Below are 15,247 nucleotides of genomic sequence, written 5' to 3' on the forward strand. Positions count from 1 at the left end.
GTTCAAATTCTGACAGTGCCACATACTAGATACGTAATCATCTGAAAAGTTCTTAACCTCTATGCTCAGTTTCCCTATTTGTAAAATTAGTGTTATTAGGATTAAATGAAATAGCAAAGGCCAAATGTATGGCACATGGATAGCACTCCAGAATTTCCACAGCAGTCTGTCTAAAGAGCCCACACTCTTTACCACTCTACTATGCTACCTCCAAAACAATATGCCCAAAGTCAGATGCTCATAAGTGTGGCAGAGACAGGATTCTCAGCAAGGTTAGTTTTACTCAAAATAAAGGCTTATGCTCACATCCTTTTCTTTGCTGTAACTCCAGGTGTCACTCACTTGGGACCAACTTTCCATGACCAGGACGTCTCCAGCTTTAGCAGTGCTTTTTTTCCAGCATCAAGATTGTCTGGGTCTCTGTGTCTCTTCACTACCATATTGACTATACTGCAAATTGACAAATTCAGTTTTCATCCATTTTTATGATAAGCTAGGCTGGTTTATTTCACAAGCATGTTTTCATATTGTATGGGCTGTCATTCAATATACTGTTTTTATTTTCACAGACAAGATACGTTTGTGTTTTTGTAATATACTGTGACCTGTGATTTTCCCCAGGCTGCATTAGGAATTATGCAGATGGTTGAAGACACTCTTATTGAACATGCTCATACGAAACCTCTCCTTCCAAGTCAGCTGGTTCGGTATAGAGAAGTTCAGCTCCCTGACAGTAAGTTGAAATGCTATAACTTTGGTAATGGAGTACTTGGACATGATATATATTGTGTGTGATTACAGGTAGGTTGAGTTCATGTGGATGATAATATATAGTTTTATGGTAAAGATCTACTGGGATCCTTTATTGAAGTATGGTTAAAGACATTTCTCAGAAAATTCTCTGTAGGAGGGCCATAGAGGTGAAATTGGAGGCAGGCAATTATTTTGAAGAGAGTGATACTGGAATTGACTGGTAATTGAGTATAGAAAAGTTAGGAAATAAAAACATCACAAAACTAAAGAAATGATGATTGTTAATCATGAAATACAATTTATTTATAAAACATGAAAACTAGAATCATAATATCTAATTGGAAGCCCACAAGAAACTTTGGCAAAAATAGTTTGGTAAAGCCACCGGTGCAGATAACACAATGTATTCATTACATGCATATTTTATGAGGAATTAACATAAAATGTTAAACATATTAAACATATGTAAAATGTTAAACATAAAATAAACATATTAGAGTATACAATGTTGGATTACTTTTGCATTAAAAATGGTTTCTGTTGATATAAAAACTCATTAAGCATTATTTTCAATATTGTTCAAAATTATCTAGTGGAAAGTATATTAGACCAGAGATGAGAAGCATTGATTTTCTTTTTTTTGGGGGGCCAAACTTGATTGTTGGCTGTTCTCCTTGCACTCATGGTCTGTGATTTTTTCTCCAGCTGTTTTTATCCTCCTGAAAATAATGCTCCATCCCATCCCCTGACCCCCCCGTTTCCTCATGGACCTATGTCTACATCTTATCTTTCCAGGCCCATCTTATAAGCTACCTATTCCACTAAACTTTTTCTAAAACTCCCAGCTATCACTTTCTCTTCTGACCTCCCAGCACAGGTTTTCTGAACCTTTACTTATTTAAGCCACTTAGTAGTTCTTCTCTTGAGTTGGGATTGAAGTGCATCTCCGTATCTCTTATTAGCTTTACATTTCTTAGCACAAGGCTGTGAGTCTAGCTCACTTGAGTAGCTACTAAAGCAACTGAAGCATGGTATGATCTCAGGATATTACTGTTCAATGCACAGAGATACCTTGAGCACAGCTCTGCTGTTCTGCGTGACCAGTCATCACAGACCTGCTAATGGTTCCTTTCAGACTTCTGCTAGTTTGTTCCTCAGTCACTGCAGTGTGGCTGGGAGGAAGCGTCTGCCATTCAAGAGCCAATGAGGCCAGTCCAGAAACAAAATTTCAAAATGAAATCTATCTTTTTCACCTCTTTTTACTACACTTCCTGCCTTCTCTCCTCTCCTAGGACCCTATCTTTTCTGTCTCTCAAATTGCCCATGCTCAAAAATAACTCCGTTCACATCCCATTCTCAAAATGCTAGTTGTTAGGAAATCATTCTAATTTAGTCAACTGAGCAAGTATGAAAGTCTTAAATACCGTGTTTCCCCAAAAATAAGACCTAACTGGAAAATAAGACCTAGCATGATTTTTCAGGATGCTCATAATATAAAATAACTTCTACCGTATTTCTCTGAAAAAAGGACCAGGTCTTATATTAATTTTTGCTCCAAAAGACTCATCAGGGCTTATTTTATATTACAAGAATCCTTAAAAATCATGCTACTGCTTATTTTCTGATTAGGTCTTATTTTCGGGGAAACACGGTAGTACTTTACTTAACTCTCCATGAAACAATATTTACAGTTTAAAAAGAAAAGCTTCAGGCATTATGAAGGAGGAGACATTTGGAGATTTGTATGTTGGACTTGCAGCCTGGGTTCCCTAACCTTTTCTGATAGGAGGGAACTTAGTGCTGCCAATGTACAATCAGAAAGTTTGACTTTTGGTCAGACTTGGACCTGGTCAGAAAAGTGAAATTGATGAAATACAATTCCAGGCTCCGCTGCCTTCCTTTTCTGTTGATGTCTAAATTAGCATCTATAAGAATGAGCAGGCATGTCATTACTACTGTGTCTGAGAATCTTCAATGCATGAGTCTTATACAGTACTAAAACTAAACACTATATATTTGCTTAGTCAAATTTATCGCTCATGAAGTAGTCATCAGATCATAAAGCATGATCATCATACTCATAACTTTGATGAGCTATTTGATCCACATATCTGAGTCTTCGCTGTCTACCATCTGACTTTGTGTCCTTGGACAAGTCACCCTACTTCTTAGGGTCTTAATTTCCTCATCTCTAAAGTGAGATGTTAGTCTGAGTTATCTCTAAGCATTCTACACATTTGTGTAAATTTGTGGAATGACCTTTAGTGTGAGTGTTAGTAAACAATATTGCCAATAGACTGTTAAATAGAAATACAAAATAATAAAGGCACAACTAGTAATTTTAAAAAATTGTTATAAATCGTTATTAAAATATAGGTGGTATTTGTACTGAGGTTCTTATATGTATTAGCTAGTTCTAATCTAGTACGTGCACTACATTGTACATTGTATTAACTATGGGTCTCATTCAGCATTAATACTTAGTCATAAAATGGGTATTTTATAAGTTCTTTGCCCTTTAAATTCAATGAGTGTTTATCGAGGGCCTACCAATTGTAGTATATGTGCTTCCGAAATGAGCACGCGAGCGTCTGCCAAATGCATATCACTGGAATTCTCTGTGGTAATGGGGAATTACGTAAGAATTCTCTTACGTAAGTTGAGTTTCTCACTGTTAATAAATGAATTGCAGTTTGGAAGTACCAAAAAACACCAACCACATTGAACAACTTTAAAAAGCCAAACAAAACATTAACTTTATGAAAATTTAAATAAGTGTTTGAACATGTTGCTCTCTTTTTGAATCTTCTTAGGAGGATGGTTCGTTTACCAGCAGAGGAATGAAGTTCACAATAACTGTGGCATCGAGATATACTACCAAACGGACATGCAGAGCACCTCGGAGAACATGTTTCTGGAGCTCTTCTGTCAGATCATCTCTGAGCCTTGCTTCAACACCCTACGCACCAAGGAACAGCTGGGTGAGAGAGAAGTGGGGCATAGCTGGGTACCATAGACCTTGAGGAACGGCCATTGTTCTCAGAGGACATTCTCCACACATAATAGTCTGCTAGCATGTGGCTTCAGGCGTGCTCTGTTCAGAAAGATTTGTGAAAAACTTGTTTGTGAGGAATCCCCTTCTAAAAGATCAGCAAGTAATATTTTATGGACAGTAAAGTAATTCTTAAGGAGATGACACTGTGTTTACATTACATGCATGTCAGTAAAGAGGACATTTTGGGTAGAGGGAGAGGACGCTAAGGCAGGGTGTTATGAGTGGCAAGGTGGGAAGCAAGCCATCAGAGGAGTTTATACGCACTAAACTTTGGATTCCCTGAGGGGCCAGGTATTTTCTCTCATTCATCTTTGTATCCCAAGCCTAAGGCACATAGAAGGTACTCAGTAGGTATTGAGGAAATGTTTCAGGCAGAGTATTAGGCACTGTTAAAAGTCTTGGAGATCCTAGCGGGTTTGATCAGTGAGAAAAGAAAGAAGCTCCAGTATGACTGGAAGAGCCAGTGAAAAAGGGTTTGGGTGAGTGTCTCCAAGTGCCAAGTGTTAAACAACCACCATGCTGTGAAAATAGGTAAGTTATGGATGGCCTTCGAGGAGCTCATAGTCTAATCAGGAAGGCAGACCTGTAAAGGAACAACAGTAATTATTGTCCAGTGTGATAAATGCTACTGAAAGTGTTTAAATTCTAAAGGCTATGCTGAAGATAGTTTCTTCCTCAGAAGTGGAACCCAGAGACACCACAGCTGTCAGAGGTGTGGTTCAGGGGAGGGCAGCTGAAGGAGGTAGTGCATGAGCTCACAAGATGACAACGGAAGTATGACCTCAGTTACTTGGTCTCTAAGGATTTACAGTCTGAACAGAGTTGGTCCAGGAATGGCTTCTCTAACAAGAAATGCAATATAGAAGCAAATTCACGTAAGGAACTTGAATGTGAAAGGAAACAACAGTTCTAGGACAATGGTTATGGGATGAAAATGAGTTCAGCATTTCATGGGAATGGGGAATAACTAACATAGATTGAAGGGGATTAACTGGCAGATAACAAGAAGTTATGCAATATTGAGTTTGAATGATGAGTTGGATTGTTTTTTGTTTTACTTTTTTAAGAAGAGGTATCTCCAACTTCCTAACTATTCTGCTGTGTCCATAGGAACTGAGGATATCTTAATTGCTCATATTTCTTCAAAGGCTAATAATATAAAACCCTAAAGTAGATTTTATTTGCTCTGACAGCATGCTTTTTGAAAGATTTAAAGTGACCTGAGTCTCAAATGTCAAGGTCCTGACTGGCTCGTGTTTGTGTTGCAGGCTATATCGTGTTCAGCGGGCCACGTCGAGCCAATGGCATACAGGGCTTACGATTCATCATCCAGTCAGAGAAGCCTCCTCACTACCTAGAAAGCAGAGTGGAAGCTTTCTTAATCACCATGGAAAAGTCCATAGAGGACATGACAGAAGAGGCCTTCCAAAAACACATTCAAGCATTAGCGATTCGTCGACTAGACAAACCAAAGAAACTCTCTGCAGAGTGTGCTAAATACTGGGGGGAAATCATCTCCCAGCAATACAATTTTGACAGAGGTAAGGCAACATTAGGGCCTCAACGTTCATGGCATATAAGTGTAATATTAGAGGACACTGAGGCCATTCTATAAAATGGTATTCATTTTGTAGATGACATTCTAGTACTGATTTGGGAGTGAGGGTGAGGGTACAGCATTTCTAAAGAACCGTGATTTAACATAACAATTTCCTAAAAAGGAAACTTCATCTTTTTTTCTTCTCTCAAGCTAGAGCTGGATCTACATAATAATAATGCAGTAATAATAAATCTAATTTCATTTTTGTGTTCAATCATTGTGCCCCTGAGGCTCTGAGCGTGGATATGTAGGTATTGATTTCCCGTAACACACACACAAAAAAAAAGAAAGGGGGAGAGAGAGAGAGAGAGAGAGAGAGAGAGAGAGAGAGAGAGAGAAATTTGCAGTTTGAACTCAGTTGAGGCAGGTGCTACTCTGGAAGCACAGGGGTTCAGACATTTGCCTGTAGGGATCTCCAGAAATGTGTCCGTGCTTTTAGAAACGGGCGTGCTCCCCAGAGTCTCTTGCCTGTCAGCTTCCTTTCACCTTTCTTTTAGAGCAGAGATTCACAGTGGGTGTGCTAAGCTACACTAGAAGTCAGGAGAGTTGGGTTGTGTTCTCATTCTAACACCAAGAAGCTATGATCTTGGCCAACTCATCTTTTTTGGGCCTCTGTTTTCTTACCTGTAATTTTTCTAGCAATTATATTCACTATAAATATAATACCTACCACTTACTGAGCATTTCTCATGTGCCCTAGCAATGTGTTGTTGTCGTTTATCATTTTTCTTAGTCCTCAATAAAGCCCCATTAAGTCATTTTTATCCCCAATTTCCAGAGAGGAAACTGAGGCTCAGAAAAGTGAAAGTGACTAGCCCAAGATCCAACAGCTCATAAGTAGAGAGCCAGAATATCCTCTTAACTTTTTACTTGAAATTTATTTCCTCACTACTTGCAGGAGCAGATGATCACTTAAAAATATAGATACTTAGAAGTGTTGAAGTGAAGTATATTGTCATTTAGTATAGTATCTGGGCTACTTAAAATGGGACTCTTAGTAAATTACTGTTTGATTACTTTTTCAGATAATACAGAAGTTGCATATTTAAAGACACTTACCAAGGAAGATATCATAAAATTCTACAAGGTAAATTCAATTCATGTATTTTGATTTTGACTGATAAGGAAATATAGTATGTACTGTGTTGTTACTATGTTGCTACTTTGAATCCTTTCGGGCAGGATTTATGAAGGCGTTTTTATAGATTTAAATATTTTTGACACATATTACTGTTAGCAGAAGGAGACAATTCATATTGCACCCAGTACTGTTTCCTTCTCCCTCTGGACCAGGGAAGCCCTTCTTGGCTTCCAGATGCATCTCTTTAGCTACCCTTTTGTCTCTTCTCTCTGTTCCTATCCCAGCCCACAAAGAACATTGCTGAGCTTGTTTGGTGGGAGGGAAGAACAAAGAAAACAAATAGAACATGAGAATTAGATTATTCTCCAATCTCTGACAACTATAAATTATCTTCAACCATTTCGGTGCTACTGTGGCTGCTTTTTTACATTAATGATGACTCACCTTTGGACTTTCTTCAGGAGTCTTACGATCTTACGAGTTGTCAATGCCTGTGCCCACTGAGAAAGTTTCTTAGGAGAAAAAAGAAACACTACCATTCAAGTTTTCCCAGTACAGCTTTAAGAGGGTTGCACCATCTAAATTTTACTCACCTGTAACAAAATTCTAAGGGTAGTGAAAATTTTGTTAAGTGGGTGTATAATGTGTAATAAGGACGCTAAGTGCAGAAATTAAAATGTAAGCTGCAAGAAAGTTGTGCTTAAAGTGTTCCATGTATTCTTTGTAATATATTGGGGCCTCTAATTTGCGTAAAATATTGTCTATTTTGCAGGATAAGGAGCAAAAGTATCCTCTGTAATTACCATAGTGCCTTAAATTATATCCTAGCTAGGGTTCTAGCCACGTCTCCTGGTTCATATCTGATTCATTAGGTGTCAGTTGTTTGATCACGGACTCAGTCCCACCTGTGCTGACATCACTTCGGGAGGGAAATCATCTGCTTTACAGTGGCGTTTTCCAGGGATATAGTGTAACTGACAGTACAGGAGTCAGTACTTGCAGTTCTCATCAGAATGATTTTGTGAAATTACTTGCACAGTGAAGGCTAACCACATTTTTCTCCTGTATTGGAGTTTCTAATACCCACTTAATTCACCGCTGTTGGTGCTGTGGGGCAAGTGAGAAAAAGGAAATGTCCTGACCCGAGGGAGCTGACAATTTCCTAGAGGAAAATGGTGATCTTGCACTGTCTACAAGTCACTTATACTTCTTTCCCCCAAATCCTCTGAAAAACTACAAGGCTGTTGTTCTCCATATGTGCAAACAAGTACAACATAGCTCGTAACACTTTAGCGATAAGAAAAGGAAGGCAACAACTATTTTAGTTTCAAAATTTGATAGTAAAAGCCAGTATTTGGAATGTACCTTTTTTTAGCAATGAGATTTGAGCCATGTTGGCTGTGGAAATGGCGGGGCAAGTTATTTCCGTTACTTCACAGATCCCTTTGCATTGTATAAAGGAAGACAAGTGTCTCATCTAAACGACTCTTGCTCTTTCGCAATAATAGTCTTTAAAATATACATATGTTTTGTAAGGGGGGTGCTGTGCATGTGTAGGAGCAATGGATGTATGGGAAATCTCTGTACTTTTCACTCATTTTTGTTGTGAACCCAAAACTGCTATAAAAAATTACACACACACACACACACACACACACACACACACACACACTTGGGGTGCCAAAAAATGTATATACATTTTAAGAAAGGAAAAAACTATTAAAATTGTAATACTTGGAAGTAAAATCGATTATTCCCAAAAACATCTTTTGAGTGAACGTCATGCTACACATTGCTACCATAATTCAATTCAACTTTGTAAAGTAATACATAGATAACATCTCTTAAAATGTGTATACATTTTTTGGCACCACTCCTATGTATGTATGTATGTATGTATAAAAATACCTACCTAGTTTGTTGATAAAATGTAAATAAAACAAAATTGTGATCTGAAATATAATCCCAGGTAGTCGTCGTAGGACTCTGAGGGACCGTGTTAAGTGTCGGAGCAATTCTGAGGACACATGTCCACTGCCAGGCTGTTCAGTTGTCTAGAGAGCCCTGCTTAGAGTGCCAACCTCACTCAGTGATCTCAACTTCTCCAAAGGTGCTTTTACCTGTGGGGGCAACAGCAGGACCATACGTGGCCTCTGAATACAGACCTGAGGGGTCGGCCCCATCACTAGCTAGCTCTGTGATCATGGCCAAGTTACTTAAGCTTCTAAGCCTCAGTTTCCTTATTTACAAAATAGAGAATAGACTAATTGGAGAATTAATTGAAATGAGGTATGTAAAGTGATTGACAGTAGTATTTAATAAACAGTCTCTGTTGTTGTTATCTCTTTATTAGCAATACTTAATCCTAGGGTTTTTTAAATGTTTTCATCAGAATGCTTTAAGTTAGAATACGTTTTCCTCCTTGATGTTATAAGTTTTAATTGTTTTTATTTACTGCTTAAGACTGTCCAACTCTGTGAGATTAGGTATCTGTTCTCAATTGCCTACAAAAGAGGGTGATCATGTTCAGCTCCTTTTGGTTTCTAAACATTCATTTTAAGGCATTATTAGTTATGTGTGTTCAAAAAGAATGATGTCCTAATATAATGTACTGTAATGTTTCCAGAAGAAATGGAGATTTGTCTTTCCTTCCACAAATTTATTTATTCATTTCCTTCCACAAATTTAATTATTCATTTGCGTAAGTCATACCTGATTATTGAATTTGTAAAAATAGCAGTTATAAGTCTGAATTTTTCTTGTCTTCAAAACTGAGTGTTACCAAGCTTAAGCTAAGTCTCAAACAACATTTCCCAAGCTGTGTTCCATAGTACACTAGTGTTCTATAAGATAATAGAGGTACCTAGAAAAAAGAGTTTAGTGACTACATAAGTTTAAAGATGTCTACACTCTTTATTTCCATTCTTAGAGAATCACAGAGTTTGGTTTTACATTTTAAAAGATCTAAGAAGCCCCAGAGTAAAAGACTCCTTTAGTCCAGCATTTGTTTAATTTTGATCAACAAAACATTTCCTAAACTGATTTCACCATAGACCCTTTTACTTGCACTGAATATCTATAAGTATCTCCTAGGACTCTAGTTTTCTTTAGAATACATTTTGCAAAAAAATGCAGTTGATTGATTGATTGGTTGGTTGGTTGGTTTGTTGGTTGGTTTTTAGAAAAATGAGGATTGTCCAAAGATGGTTGGGAAGTTGAGAACAATCTGCAACTGAAGAGAGTGTTCTACTGTCTACTGATATAGGTTGATAAGGAAGCAATGAAAAATGAAGAATCATAAGGTTATCACGAATCAAAAAGTTTGCTTCAATAAGTTAGATGCTATCAGATGAGCCTGGGCTATTCTGCCGGTTGGAGGAAGCCATGGTCAAGTTTACTATGGAGCATCAGCAGGGCTTCCACTGCAGTTGCACAGGACCAGGCTTATAATAACTCTCCATAAATAACAGTTGAGTGGATTTGGCTTCGCTGATGATCTCTTCTGCTGAGGATACAAAACATTACTTCTAGCTGAGGCATCAGGGGAAGCTTTTTCACAATTTGTGTTTTCCCCTTAAAAAAGACAGGTAAAGATCCAGCATTAAGGGAAAGGTGAAGAGACACCTCCCCACAGGATCTGTCTGCCAATCTGCCACTCCTGGTATTCATGGTAGTAACTAAGGGGAATCCCTCAAAGCAACGTGGTGGAATGGAGAGAACAAGAGGGACCTCACTTCTGATACAGTCCCTTATGAGCTTTTTTTTTTTTTTTTTGAATGTACCTTTTTTTTAGCAGTGAGATTTGAGCCATTTTTGGCTGTGGAAGCCATTATGAGCTGTATGATTCCAGCAAGTCATTTTATCTCTCTGTGTTTTAGAGTTTGTGTCTCTAAAATAAGAATCATCATGATGCTTAGCTTACAGAGAATCAAGTGAGCTAACATAGAGAGCGCCTGATAAAAGGCAGAACTCAGTAAGTGATAGTTTCCTTAGCTTTTGGTAGATGAGGAACCACAGCATTGCCCTGGTGCAGAATCTGAGAATCTGGTTCTTAGAGGAGCAGGCTTTGTGGTCATCTCTTTACTAAGCTCAGGCCATTGTGTCTGCAGACACTAAAGATCACTAGATGGGGCTCTGCTTCGCACCCCAATGAGGACTAAGATAGGTTTTTAATCCCAGCCCAGGTACTTATTAGTTGTAGGAGTTTGAGCACGCGTCACTTAATCTCCTTGGACTCAGTTTTCTCATCTGTCAAATGGGGTTAAGGATAATTCTTGCCTAATGTTTGTAGAATGTAAATGAAATACTGTGAGGGGAAAGAAAAAGATGCATCTTTAGTGTTTCTGGATATGCAAGAGCTGATTCTTCATAGTTATAAGAGAACACCTCAGTTTAAGTTCCTTAATGAAACAAAAGGGTGACTTTGCGATTCTTTCTGCCTAGGAAATGTTGGCAGTAGATGCCCCGAGGAGACATAAGGTATCCGTCCATGTTCTTGCCAGAGAAATGGATTCTTGTAAGTATTTAATAATGACTTTTGTTATTAAGTATATTTTTAGGCACATGATAGCTGTCCCTTGCCATAGCCACATCACTTATCAAGCATCAGAAAGTAAAGGGGTACAGAAGGGAAACTAACTGGAAACATGGTCTGCTCTAGCAAAACAAAAATAAGAGGGGGGAAAAAGAATGAGGCAGTGAAGAAGAGAGCCAACACTATATGGCACAATGCCAAGCTGGCCACTGTTCTGTAAGAAAACACAGCTAGTTGCTGGCGGGACATCCCCAAAGAAGCCATATGGAGCCAGTGCATGTGGGGAGGAAGGATAAGCAATTGATCTGTTCAGTCCTTCCCGTCTCCTGTTTCTGACTGGACAAGGTTTACCCACAACCGTTATCTCCTTCGGCCTTCTGGGTTGTTTTGGTGACCAGAGCTTCAGGGTCCAGTGAGGTCAGACCTGCTGTCAGTGCTTTAATAACCATGGTAACATCATGAACCATCAATGGGGACACTTCGGATAGGAGGCAGGATAAGCAATCAAGGCCTTGGGGGAGCAGGTAACCCAAGAGGATCTGAGAAGTACCTGCACTGGGCCTGGCACAGGTTTTAAGGAGCCTTGTCTCGTTTCGATTATTTTTTGCAAGTGGCTTTTGTGTGCTAGTATCAGTAAGTGCAAAGCACTAAACCTTTTATTTTCTTATAGGTCCTGTGGTTGGAGAGTTCCCATGTCAAAATGATATAAATTTGTCACAAGCACCAGCCTTGCCACAAGTAAGAAATGTAAATATTATGTTAGATTGCACTGTTAGAGGACTTCCTACTTAGAAGGAGCTTGTTCATCAGGATACATAAGGCCTAGAGGTTTTAGGTCACCTGGTGTTCGAGCCTCTATTTTAGGTCTCCCTTAAAGGCCAGGTCCCCATTCTTTCCGATGGTTCCCAGTGGTCATACCTGTCTCTTTTCAGCTGCACAGAAACTCAGCTTCTGCCCTTGTCTGCCTTTGCCTCTAGCTCAATTTACTCTGCAGCAAGCCGTCTCCAGCCACATTTGTTCCCAGCCCCTTCCACAGGGACTGCATATGTTAGTCATCTGGAAAGGTTGGCATTTACGTGCAGGAGGAGGAAACTGGCAATGTAACCAGGTCCTTGCTGGCTGGGCACACCAGCCACTGCCACTCTGCTGAAGCCTTGGTGCAGAGCCCTTAGTATGCCAGCCCTGAATACCCAGAGGAAAGCCGTGTCTTCCTTCTTCTGGTCCAGAGTCCCTCTGGGGACCTTCACCATAGGTTTGCATAGACCCTCTGGCCCTACTGATCCAACAAGAAAGGTCAGCAGATCATAATATATGGGGTAGAAACTAGTATGTATGAAGAAAAGAAAAATGTCAATGTCCTATTCAGTCTGCTTTTTAGGCTAAACACACTAAGAGAAACCTTTTTTTCTTTGCAGCCTGAAGTGATTCAGAACATGACCGAGTTCAAGCGTGGTTTGCCACTGTTTCCCCTTGTGAAGCCACATATTAATTTCATGGCTGCAAAACTCTGAAGATTCCCATGGGTGTGAAATGCAAGTGGATGCATTCCTGAGTCTTCCAGGGGCTAGGAAAACAATCTTGGCCACTTTAGTAGTTTCTGGTTCACTATTAGAGAGATAAACAGAAAAAAAGAAGTTGTCAAATGTCATTATGTAGAAATATTAAAAATCCAAAGTAATTAAATTACAAAATCTTATAGATGTATTTTTAAAATACATGCCTCTTAAATATTTAAAAAGTTTTTTTCCTTACTAAGAGAAATTTCCCTTATATAGCAATACTTAAAATGATGGGTGATATTCCTATAGACTCTTCCCTCCCTGTCCTGTAAAATAGTCACTTGTCAGAAGAAAATGTGTTATCTTTTTTCTAAGAGCCCCATAGGTTGACTAAAAAAGGCTTCAAAACATTTAGAAAGGTAATAATACCTTTTTTAAAAATTGGCCCTCAAATTTGCTTTCTATTGAATAGTTTCATGTAAATCAGCGGAGACATTACATTTGGCAGATAATGAACAAAGCAGTGTACAAGCAATGTGATTTTCTTTTATTAGTGAAATTGCTGATTATAAGGCATGGTTTTAATCTTTTTATAAAATTTGAACATCTTTTTTATTCAAGTTAGTCAAATGCTGGAAAACTCTAGAACACCCTACTTACTTATAGTGCTAGAAATATAGTTACTTAACATCAACTTGATCCCAAACTGAATTTCTCAGGATTACCGTGATTAGTTTCTTTCTGATTGAATTACATGAACATTCTTGTTCATAATTGGTTTGCAGTGTTCTATCAGTTTTACTTTTTCCCATTAATATGTTACTGTATTTATTTAACAAGTACAAATAAGGTGAACTTCAGATCCCACTGAGTGTGTGACATGCTTTTCCAACATTAGCTATTGTAGACAGCTGTAATTTTTTACTATTGTGAAATTACAGTGAGTATATGAACCAAAATATTCGCCCCATTATAAATTTAAAAGGCAACGAATACAAAGCTACCTTTTTGGAGGTTTAAAAAAATAAAGCCTTGGATTCTTAAGTAGCATGATTTCCATAAGACTCTGAAATCCATTTTTGCTACCAGTCTAATACTGCCTTAAGTGTTATTTTTCAAATATATAAATATAGACATACAAACACACAAATGATGACTGGAGTGGACTTAAAAAATTTTTTTTCTTTTCATGAGATACTATTTTAGATGAAATTGTTACTATAGGTTGAAGAGCTGTTTTGAAATATTTACTGTTTCTAAAACTTCAAGAGAAATTATGAATATACTTTCACATACAGGCACTAGTAACAACAGTAAGGGGCCCTGATGTCCACTAACTCAGGCAAAGTAAAGAATGGCATTTTCAAGTGACATTTTACCTCCATATGAGTTGCCTTGCCAGGACTTCTTTCTGTAGAGTCGTATCTTTTCACATCTTAAGTTTTCACATTTACCATTTTCCAGATAATCTAAATTTGGAGCAGAATGATATAATCACAGCTGTGGAGGCTGCTTTCAAAAGCGGGGCTCCATTTCTGTCACCTAAATGTGGTGCTGTAACTATCTTTATCCCTACCTTCAAGAGCTTCCTTGTATGAAGCCTGTCTTTGTCCATCTGAAGGTGCATCAATCATCATGTTTTATGCATTTGTAGACTATGCAGCTTTTCATCAAACTGCAAATATATATGAGAGGGATGTACAATTAGTCCTGAGTGTTTAACTCCACCACTGTAAGAGTAGATGATCCACCTACCTTTTCTGTGGAAAGTTATATGCTATTGAGTAACTTTTAGCTCTTTAAAAAAAAAAAATGGATGGAATTTCACAGTGTCATTTTTATGAGTAAGCACGCGAAGAAATCTGAAAGGAATTGCATGTGGTCTTCCAGGAACCTGTGATCGTGGCTCAGTGTGCTCCAGCATTGGCTGGTTTCTAAATTGGATCTAGAGCTACTGTTGGATCACTCAGGCATACTAATGGGTTCATTTTAATGGATCCAAGCTGCAGTCCATGAGCAATAACAGACTACCCCGACACTGCTATTTACTCAATGCTTATTTAGTGAAGGAGATTAGTGAAACACACTAAGTTATTAGTTACCTGTGACTTTTTAATAAAGTCCTTTTGACTAGTTGATTTGGAAGAGAGAGCATGTGTATGACACAGCCAGTATGGTGGAGTGCTAGGATAATCCTGTTTACAATAAATCGCCTGAATTTAACCTCTGGAGTTTGCGTATTATTTTTACAATTTCACTGGCCAATCCTCAACCTACCTCTCGACATCCTGATTTAACAATGTTTCTTGCTTTCATTGTTCCTAATGCAGAAACAGTGAATTTTTTTTTAAAGTATATCTGGGTAGCAATGATTTAGTCAAATAAATGGGTCGATTTCACACTCTTAAGAATAGATCATGCTTGTTCTCAATGGGTTTGTCACCAGAATGCAGATGTCATAAAAACTACTGCTAAACCAAAATGGAAAAGACTCATATCAATTTGTCATCATTAGACATGTAGATTCCGGCGAGTCTACCACTACTAGCCATCTGATCTACAAATGTGGTGGATTGACAAAAGAACGGTTGTAAAATTTGAGAAGGAAGTCCCTGAAATAGGAAATGGCTCCTTCAGATATGCCTGTTTCTTGGATAAAGTGAAAGCTGAACGTGAACGTGGGATCACCACTGATATCTCCATGTGGAAATTCGAGACCAGCAAG

At 38.3% G+C, this 15,247-nt stretch overlaps 1 protein-coding gene across 5 annotated transcripts in view; it reads left to right on the forward strand.

The window, feature by feature from the left end:
- The window catches only part of IDE (insulin degrading enzyme), a 112,846-nt gene extending 97,851 nt beyond the window's left edge, over positions 1-14,995 (forward strand). For all 5 annotated transcript variants that reach the window (XM_081075233.1, XM_081075232.1, XM_081075230.1 and 2 more), the window contains 7 exons: positions 622-733; positions 3,567-3,734; positions 5,077-5,349; positions 6,434-6,495; positions 10,933-11,005; positions 11,694-11,761; positions 12,439-14,995. In XM_081075233.1, the coding sequence (XP_080931359.1) occupies positions 622-733; positions 3,567-3,734; positions 5,077-5,349; positions 6,434-6,495; positions 10,933-11,005; positions 11,694-11,761; positions 12,439-12,534 (852 nt within the window). In that variant the 3' untranslated portion in view covers positions 12,535-14,995. The remainder of the gene's footprint in view (positions 1-621; positions 734-3,566; positions 3,735-5,076; positions 5,350-6,433; positions 6,496-10,932; positions 11,006-11,693; positions 11,762-12,438) is intronic.
- Positions 14,996-15,247: the final 252 nt, after the last annotated feature.

The sequence above is a fragment of the Rhinolophus hipposideros genome (genome assembly GCF_964194185.1).
Source record: "Rhinolophus hipposideros genome assembly, chromosome: 15".
NCBI lineage: Eukaryota > Metazoa > Chordata > Mammalia > Chiroptera > Rhinolophidae > Rhinolophus > Rhinolophus hipposideros.